The sequence below is a fragment of the Zonotrichia leucophrys genome, chromosome 3, assembly GCF_028769735.1.
Source record: "Zonotrichia leucophrys gambelii isolate GWCS_2022_RI chromosome 3, RI_Zleu_2.0, whole genome shotgun sequence".
NCBI lineage: Eukaryota > Metazoa > Chordata > Aves > Passeriformes > Passerellidae > Zonotrichia > Zonotrichia leucophrys.
Genome location: NC_088172.1, coordinates 25,132,661 through 25,141,958, shown reverse-complemented (window position 1 = coordinate 25,141,958; position 9,298 = coordinate 25,132,661). Strand labels below are relative to the sequence as shown.

Genomic DNA, 9,298 nt, shown 5'->3' with positions numbered 1-9,298 from the left:
GGAGATAGGAAAAGGCCTTAAGGTAAACAAACTTCTTCAAAGATACAGCCTGCTTTTTGTGCAAATACTCAAGCCTTATCAGCAAGTCACAGGAAATTAACTACTAATTGCAACAGGGCAGGTTTTCCTTCTCTTTGCATTCCAACAGTAACAGCACAGGGCTATCTGTCCTGCCCTACTAAGTCATGCTTAAATTTTGAAGTCTCAATTTTCTCAATGCAAAAGCAATGCAGAACTTGTTTTAACCTTTTAGCTCTCCATAGCTAAAGAGGCATCAAATGGGAAGCAACCAAAACTACTGTAAATGGAAAAGGGAAGTAAAGATACAAAGATTCTTAGTGAGTGGTACTTCTCCATCTTCCCTCACATAGAAAAATGCCAGTTATTAAGTGCTCCTGTCACACAACTTGGTCTCAACTTAGCTCTTCACTTATCAGACTGACTCCAAAATTAGTTGTCTTCTACTGTGATAAATTAAACACTTACTCTTAATACTATGTTTAGTACAATCAGGTACTAAATTCATGTAATTAGCTCAGAACTTTAAATGACCAACATCACCCTGAGCTTGTGTAAAGGGTTCTTTAACACAGATACTGAAGTCAAAAGTGTATTGTTTCTGAGACACTGTCAGCCTTCAGATACTGATGCATCTAGTTCTTCCCCACCTCTCCCTGTATCACTGAGCATGTAGAGAACCATGTTAAAACAATCTAAAAAATATTTCTGAAAGCAAGATGAATACCTGAAAAACCTGTCATTTTTGTCCAGTGATATAGTCAAGCACTCAGAAGTAAAAATTCCTTCCCATTTCAGTCTGAAAGATGAGAAGCTACAGAGCCTGCTTTTAGGTAAGAACTGGTAAGGAATGCTGCCATTTAGAGCAAGTTAAGTTACCTCAAAAATCAACCTATACCTCCCCCACCCCATTTCCTAAGAATTCAAACCCCTTATCCACATGTCATTTCTACACATTTCATAAGTCACACACCACCTGCTAGTTGACTTCTTCCAGTGTCAGGAACAGGTAGGTCTCCAACTGATATCTTGTGTGCAAAACTCAGAGGAGTTCCATTGCTCTACAGTAATTCTCCTTATTTCCCCCAGTTGAGATTTTGAATGCTTAGGTTCTTCAGTATGAATTCTTTTTGCAGGCTCTGGACTCTTTTTGTCCAGTTGTGTTGCAATAGTGCCAAGAAAAACCCAAGAGGGCTACCATTAAAATGGTAGCTGGGGAGTTAATACTTTGATTCAGAGGTGTCACTCTCCAGACAGCGGAGAAGTCCCATGAACCAGTTAATCCCCATCTGTGTTTATGGAATTCAAAATTTAAATGAAATTACTCTGTTATATGAATAGTTGTTTATTCAGCCATTTTTTGCATTTTACAGCTGGAATTCTGGAAATTCAAACACCACATCTTTGCCTGTGAGCTTCTTGTACACACCAGAAAATGTTTCCACCTGTGAAGACAAATAAATCTTGCTTATACATGCTGTGTAAACAAGTAACTCTAAGTAAACATACTTAAGGTACTATACTATTTGCCAGTGTATCTTCACTCTGAGGCCAATTATTTTCTTCTATATTAAGGTAGCTGAGGATTTACACAAAAGATACATTTCCTCTAGGGTATTTGGGCTCTCTCTGATTTTCAACAATCTGAGACCCTGAGAGCTAAGCAGGCCCAAATACAAGCCTCCTATTTCAGAAAAAAATCAAGCGAAGTGCAGGCTTTACTGAGCACATCTGTTTCAGGTCAAAACTAAATGCTTCACTTGAAAAACAACAAAAACACAAACCAACCAACCCAAACAACCCCTATTCATACAAAAAAAAACCAAACAAAACACTGTCTGGTCCCATGAGGGAACCAATATAACTACTTCATAACCCAGGGGCTTTGGCAAGTTGAACTAGAGCTTTAGCTCAAAACTGTTTTGCTTCTATTTCAGCACCTTACTCCAAATACAAACCAAAGCACCTCCACAAGCCAAAAGGCAAGTCTTTTCCTGTATCCCTAAGCAGTCTCTTGGGGATATCAGAATGACCCCCCAACTTGCATGAGAAAGTAAGTTTTTTTATTTACCTTGTGTTCAACATTGTTCTGTTGTGCTTTGTCCAGATGGACTTTTATAAGCCTGCTGCCGTCCAGTTTCACGCGGATTCTCTTGCCCACGATTTCACTGGGGAAGACCAGGTCCTCAAGAATGGCATCGTGCACTGCAGTAAGTGTACGGCTGAAATGCCACATTTAGAGCGTTAAAACACATCCTCTTGAAAAATTCCAGTTTGACAAGGTTTAAATCTTCCATAGCATGCTTTGGCTGAAAATTCAGAGGTGTTTTCTCTCTTTAATGCCACAGTGTGACAATACAGCACTATCACAGGGCATGCAAAAAGAAAAGCTGAATTCTACAGAGTGCAGAAACTTAATGACTGCACAAGAAAAAGTAGCCAGGTTTCTGACCTTCTAGACCATACACTGATTTGCGGCAAGAGCCCTAAAACATACTTCTATTTCTGCACATCTAATAAAAATTTAAATCAAGACCAAACTGCTCCATCTGCAACTCTGCCAGAGACACTGACTGGAAAAGTTAAAGTGGACAAGTATCCTAAGCTGCACAGAGTACATTCATGGGAGACTCAGGTTTGGAAACACTGATTTCTTCATCTGCCTAAAGCCAAGCAGCTAGAAGACCAATGTAATACAGCAAAAGACTAGCTGGCCAATTGAGTCCATACTTAGAAGACTGTTTGAAATCTACATGTGTGTTCCTGAACTGTCCAGAAGTAAGCCAACACGAGAAAAGGTGGCCCAGGTTATTTTACGAGAGTCTAGATGGATTACTAAGTCTGTAGCATCCTGATCCAGAGTTTCAGGGCAGTATCACTTGTAACCAACACCTGTGTCTACAGCAGCACTTCACACCTGCCCACACTGGCATAGCAAAGGGAGACAGACATCCACAACAACACAGCAGCCTGATCTCATCTCAGGCTGAGACAGGGGCAGTCCTGCACACTGGCCCTTACTCATGCAGACAGTGCCAGCGTGCTACTCAGACACAAATGCCAACTTCTCTAACCACTGTGCAGTGCTAATTTTAAAAAGGACACAGGCAGAGTCTTCCAAAGGCAGGACTGTAGCTAAATGAGTATTGTGAAACTGTACTTATAAAATCCATGCCTGAAGACTGCAAAATACAGTAACACATGACACAGGTATAATGCTGGGGGGGGCAGGGAGAAGCTACAAGACATGCCATATGTCATAAAGAGGACAAACCTTTAAGACACACACTTACATAATGACATAGCAACTCATACAGATGAGGCACTGACATCCAGAGACGTAGCAGTGTTGCATGTCTAGCAATCCAGTGACTAGATGAGAGCAGGGAGGCCATTTAACACAAATGACTATACTATTGCTATCAAATTCATATCCAGAGGTACTAGTACTCGTACCTACACCCCTCATCAGCCACTCTCCCTCATTGCATCCCCTTCAGTGTGCCAGCCTTGACTTCTGCACACAGTCTAACATGTGATGTGGAAGAAGCTCTTCCTACAACTTAAAAGAAAATAGTTCTTGTCAGCACAGTGTGGTAACAGAGACAGCAGGTTGGGTTTGTTAAGCCAGCACTGACAGCTAAAAATTTGCTACAGCTGTAGTTGGAAATACAAACAGAGTGCTAAGAAATGCAACACAGTGCCCAAAGGTGACCTTTCTACTGAACACTTTAGCAGTCAAATGACAGATACAAAGCAGTATTTCAAGCAGCAGGAGAAAGGACAAGACCAGCCAATCAGTTAAATGACTTCTCAAAAACTCAACTAACCATTACTTGACTAAACTACCAGGCACAAAAGAAGGCTGTCATACTGAATCAGTATCATTTACCAACCTTCTCGGACGCTTTTGCTTGTTTTTTGTGCGGCTTTTTCTTGTTGGCTTGGGCAGAATCCTTCTCTGTTAAGGCAAGAGAAGAACAAAATGGCATTTCTCAGTATTTGGTGGTTACAATGAACTCATGCACCTTTTCCCCCCACACTAGATACCAATGCATGAAAAGCCAAAAAGGTAGACTTAAGTATGCTGAAAGTTACTTCAGCATTAGAAACTAGAGAACTAGAGTTGGCTGCAGAAGGTGAAGTGCTGTACTGCTGTATGTTTTAATTACTACTCCTGTATTCAGGGCACTGAAATAGAAGACTTGTACTTCATCTCCTCTCTTCAAGATTACAACCACACTATTGTACTACGTCTCATCAGCACAGTGAACACACTTCTTTGGGAACAGAAATCCCAGGGAATTTCAAACTTCTGTCAGACTGAGCCTGTGGTGCAAACCAGAGTAGTGAGCTGCGTTCCACAGACAGCTAGGTGACATCTGAGATTGAAATGCTAGTTTTACTAGTAAGATCTATTGCACAATCCAGATCAAATCCTGGCTTAAATATAACCTGTTCCAAAATTAGAATCTAAATGTTAGGTCAGTAAAACTTATATTTTCCTACTTCAAGTGTAGACATTTTAAGATGTTCTAGATGCAGTTTTAGCCACCTGCAGTACTTTCTATCATCACATCACAGCTTCTCCATGACTGTATTCATGATGGGGCTACCATTATCCAAACTGGGTCATGTCATACTCAAAATCACATGTTCCCTTCTAAAACAGATTACTGAATTGATAAGGAATTCTCAAGGGATTACAGAATCACAGAATCTAAAAAAATCACTGAATATGCTGAGTTGGAAGAGATGGACAAGGACCATCGAGTCCAGCTGCTGGCCCTGCACAGAACATCCCCACAAGTCACACCATGTGCCAGAAAGTATTGCAGAAACATCTCACAGCACTCTGTCAGGCTGGTGCTGTGACCATTCCCTAGGGGAACCTGTTCCAGTGCCCAACCACCCTCTGGGTCAAGAACCTTTAGGTGAAGTGAACCAGAGGCACTTCATTCAAATAAATCCCCTCGGTCATATAAAGACTCAGGGTAAGGTGCTCTGGCTCTACGAATTGCATTAAAAATTTTCAGCAAGCTTCATTTTAACCAATTTTCCACTCCACAGACAGATCCCTAGTTTGTCCAACCCTTAAGTACTGCCCCAGAGATCCCTCCAACACCTTTTCACCTTAGCTCCATTCCTAGTAACTTAAATTTTAAGCACCTAGATTGTCAAAGTGTAGCAAAGTTCCTATTAATATTTGCTCCCTTTTATTTTAAGCTTTGTGTGTCAAACTTCTGAAGGAGTAAGAGTGGCCAGAGCAAGAAAGTTATATCCTCCATGAAACAACTTTACATCTCACCAAGTTTCCACTGCTGCCAGCTGAAAACATTTCAGCTAACATCCACCAGACACTCATTACATTTCCTGCTGGTACAATGAATTACTATCACTGTTACCATTAATGGGTAATGCAACACTGGAACATGCCTGAGTCTGGACTAGATCACCCTCAGGTATCCCTTCAAGTCAACATTTTTGTGATTCTAAAGGGGTTTTTTACCTGAGCAATGAACACCACATGTTTTCCACTAAACTTCTTCTCCAGCTCCCGGACTAGCCGCACCTGAATCTTCTGGAAGGACTTCAGCTGAGGAACTGGTACAAAGATAATGATGGCTTTTCTGCCACCACCTACTTCAATTTCCTGAAACAAAAGTACAAAGTAAGCATGAACTGGGGGTTGAGAAGTAATGTTTGGTTTGACCATGAATCCTGAGCACAGGTATTGATAGTGTTACTTCTGACACCGTGGGGCAGGGAGTGCATCAGAGAGCAGTACCTGCCTTAATGCTCTCCAGAGAAAGCACTGATACAAAAACTTTAATCAGAGTACTTGTTTCACTGTGGAGGAGTGATTGGGCCATAAATTCCACCACCCCTTTCAGAATCACATCCTCTGAACAGCAAGTCCCATTCCTTCTGAAAGATGAGACTCAGGTGGTAGAAGTGCAACTATACTGAATGCTTACTACCCCTTCTGCATTTGTGCTAATACAAAGTTTCAAAAATTAGTTGCCTCTAACGCAGACTCCAAAGTTTAGGGGAACAAATCTTTTAATCTTCTGCTTCATGGAAATCACTTCTGTCGGCCACTTGCCTAGGACTGCATCCCTACTCAATCAAAATATCTGTCACCCCTCCAAATACCAACAGGATTACAATACACTAGGACAGGTTACTTCTCCCCTGGCTTGTCTCTCCAGTAGTTGAAACCCAAAGTTTACATAGGCTTACAAGGCACTTCTCCCATGGAACTGGCTGCAGACACATCCTCATTTTCCAACAGAATGGAAGAATGGATTGCTCTTCACCAGCTACCTTCTCATATGAGCCAATTCAGATGCCCATGGGAGATTTCTCACAAATAAAATCAAGCAGCTAAGTAAACAACAAAGACTTTTCTGAAAGCATTTCACTAAGGACAGGTGGCATTGCTGTACGTCCAGAGAGATGTGGTTTCTTCTGAAGGCCATTCAGCTCATTCATGATACATGCTGCTTTCTGCATTCCCAGATTCTTTTAACTCGACTGTAAGCAGTCAGGCTTCTGTGTCTGTACTGGTGAGTCTGGGCAAAAACCAAAGGCAGCCCAATAAAGTTTCTGATTGCAGTGACCTGCTTCATTGCTGCCATCCAGTCTCCCAGGCTGACAAATTCTAACACTAACTTTCTTTCTCCTTTCCCACTAATTGCCTTCTTTTTTTTTCTTTCTTGATGTTCCAGCTGCCTGCATGATCTAAAACTGGAAATGTACAAGGAGACTAAGCTACACTATCAAGTCAGTCCATTGCCTCAATCCATCTACTAACTGCACATAAGAGATTCAAACAATTTTGGTTTTTATGAAGAGTATTGCAGTTTATGTTTTTAAGTTTCTGTAACACCTACATTTCCAGCCAGTATCTACATGCAAAAAGGAAGTTTCATACCCCAAACCCAGTCTGCAGAGACATAAAGTAGAATCATCGTTTTCAGACCAGCTCCTAAGAAAAACACTATTACAGATCCTACATGCTAGCAGCAAATACCAGAAGAAAAGCTACAACAGCACATAACAAAACTATCACAGGCCACAAGGGCTTAAGTCACCATTCACCTAGTATATTAATATCCCCAAAAATTAAACATACACAGAACAAGCCACCACCCAGCTCTTAGTGAAGGTCCAACCTACCTTAGCTGCTGTGATGTTCAACTCCCGCAGCTGAGCCTTTAAGTCGGAGTTCATTTCCAACTCCAGCAGAGCCTACGAAAGTGAAGTTGTAGAATAATCCATTACACACACTTCAGTTCATGAGAACACCTGAGAACAAAGTGTGTCCACGGTGCCAGAGAGCAGGTATAGACTTAAACACAGTCAATATCAAAGACTTAAACTTCCTGTAAGACACACCAACATCCAACAAGTTTAACTAATGGAAACAGAGGACGACTCCGTTCCCAAGTAAAACTAGGAAAGAAAACACGTTGCAGGATTAACCTCAAAGTTTAGGGTCTGGACAACTATGTCCACAACTTGAAGTGAGTTACCAAGGACAACAAGGAAAAGCCACGTACCTGGGATATACCAGACTCGAATTCATCTGGCTTTTCGCCATTAGGCTTCACAATCTTGGCGCTAGAGCTGAACATGGCCTTTCTGCAACGCAAAAGAACACTCTGGCTGTCACCAAGCACGTGTCACCTGCTCCAAACACAGCCAGGACTCCCCAGTCCGGCTGCGCAGCCACACGCTCCAGAACTAAGGCAGAGGCCGCCCCACGGGCCGGGCCAGCCCCAGTACGCCGCACCAGGGGTGACGACCAGGCCACAGGAAAAGCGTCCCAGAGAGCGCGGGGCCTGCCCACCTCGGGGCCCACTGCAAGGCCCCGGCAGCCCGGGGAAGCGGCCCCACCACGCACAGAGCCCCACGAGCGGCTCCACGAGCGAGCGGCACTCCCGGGCCTGCTCCCGGCCCCGGCCCCTCCTCCCGCAGGGCGCCGCCGGCCGAGGGAGGAGGGAAACCCCGCCGGCTGGCCACCCCCGGCCCCGGGCGCCCCGGCAGCCATCGGGCCCCGGGCTGGCGGTAATCGGGCGCATCCCGACGCCGCGGTGCCGCGGGGGGCTCCGCTCCACTCCCGGTCCCGTATCGCGGCGGCCCCGGCGGGGAAACAGCGGCCCCGGCCCGGGCACCCACCTCGCTCCGCGCCGGCCAGGAAAAGGGGGAGCTCTCGCGAGAGCAGCACAGATCGCGGCCCGGGAAAGCGCTGGCCCCGCCCACCCGAGTGAAGCCAGAGCCGGAAGAAGGGCAGGGCGGGCGCTGCGAGCACACCGCGAATCCGCGGCAGTGAAGCCCGAGCGGACATTTAGGGTCCTGGCGCGAGGGGCGCGGGCTGGTACATGCGCAGTGCCGAGGAGCACGGTGCCCTCCCGGCCCGCCTCAGCCCGCCTCAGCCCTTTGCGCTTGCTGCGGCAGGGAGCGAGGGAGAGGCGGGGAGAGCCTCCTCTGCTCGGCTCTGTCCCTCGCTGTTATACCGAGCCCTCGCCGTGGGCCGCCCCCGCCGCACCTCTCGCAGCAGAACTTTCGGCCTGTGGTGTCGAAGTGCCGCTCCTGTGAAGAGCCGCCAGAATGTCGGCGTTGGCACCGCGGTGCGCACGGTGTGCGCAGCCCGCGGAGGAAGCGCGGCTCTGCCCGCGCCGCGGAGCTCCCCTCTGCCTCTCCCTCCTTCCCTCTCCCTCCGTCCCGCCAGGGATGTGCAGGGCGGCAGCAGCCACCGCTCGAACAACAGTGGGAGAGTGGATGGTGTTTTTCCCTGCCCGCTCCGTTACACCATTCCACGTTAACTTAGTACTGTAGGAGTTCACCCTTTCAGGGAAGGGACGTGACGGAGCAGGGCTGGCACAGTCACCCTCACCCCCGGCCTGCAGCGTGTGAGGCGCTGTGCTGAGAGCCACGGCCAAACCCAGGCCAGGGAGCGTGCTGGCATCCCGGGACTGTGGACAATCGCCTGCCAGCACAGGGCAGCCTGGCTTTGGTTTTTGTTTGCCTCTGTAAACGTGACCTCTCAGTTGCTTCCGCTAAGACAGTGTTCCAGTGATCACAGTTACCAGACTGTTACAAGACTAGAAATAATGCATGAGTCTTCAGCTGTGATCAGGTACTACTAACTCAAGATGAGCGTTCTGGGGTCAACATACTCTGTCATCAGTGGAAGCACTATTATATACTGTGTTATTATCTAACAACACTTGCACACTGATAGATAGAACAAGCTGTACTTGTTAATTTCGAA

General features: G+C 45.8%; 1 protein-coding gene across 1 annotated transcript; it reads right to left on the bottom strand.

The window, feature by feature from the left end:
• Positions 1-1,343: 1,343 nt before the first annotated feature.
• On the bottom strand, positions 1,344-8,507 carry RPS7 (ribosomal protein S7). The gene is made up of 7 exons (XM_064707675.1): positions 8,203-8,507; positions 7,584-7,665; positions 7,201-7,272; positions 5,528-5,671; positions 3,915-3,979; positions 2,090-2,240; positions 1,344-1,463 (listed from the first exon to the last, which is right to left on the bottom strand). The coding sequence occupies exons 2-7, from the start codon at positions 7,656-7,658 to the stop codon at positions 1,386-1,388; spliced, it is 585 nt and encodes a 194-aa protein (XP_064563745.1). The 5' UTR covers positions 7,659-7,665; positions 8,203-8,507; the 3' UTR covers positions 1,344-1,385.
• Positions 8,508-9,298: the final 791 nt, after the last annotated feature.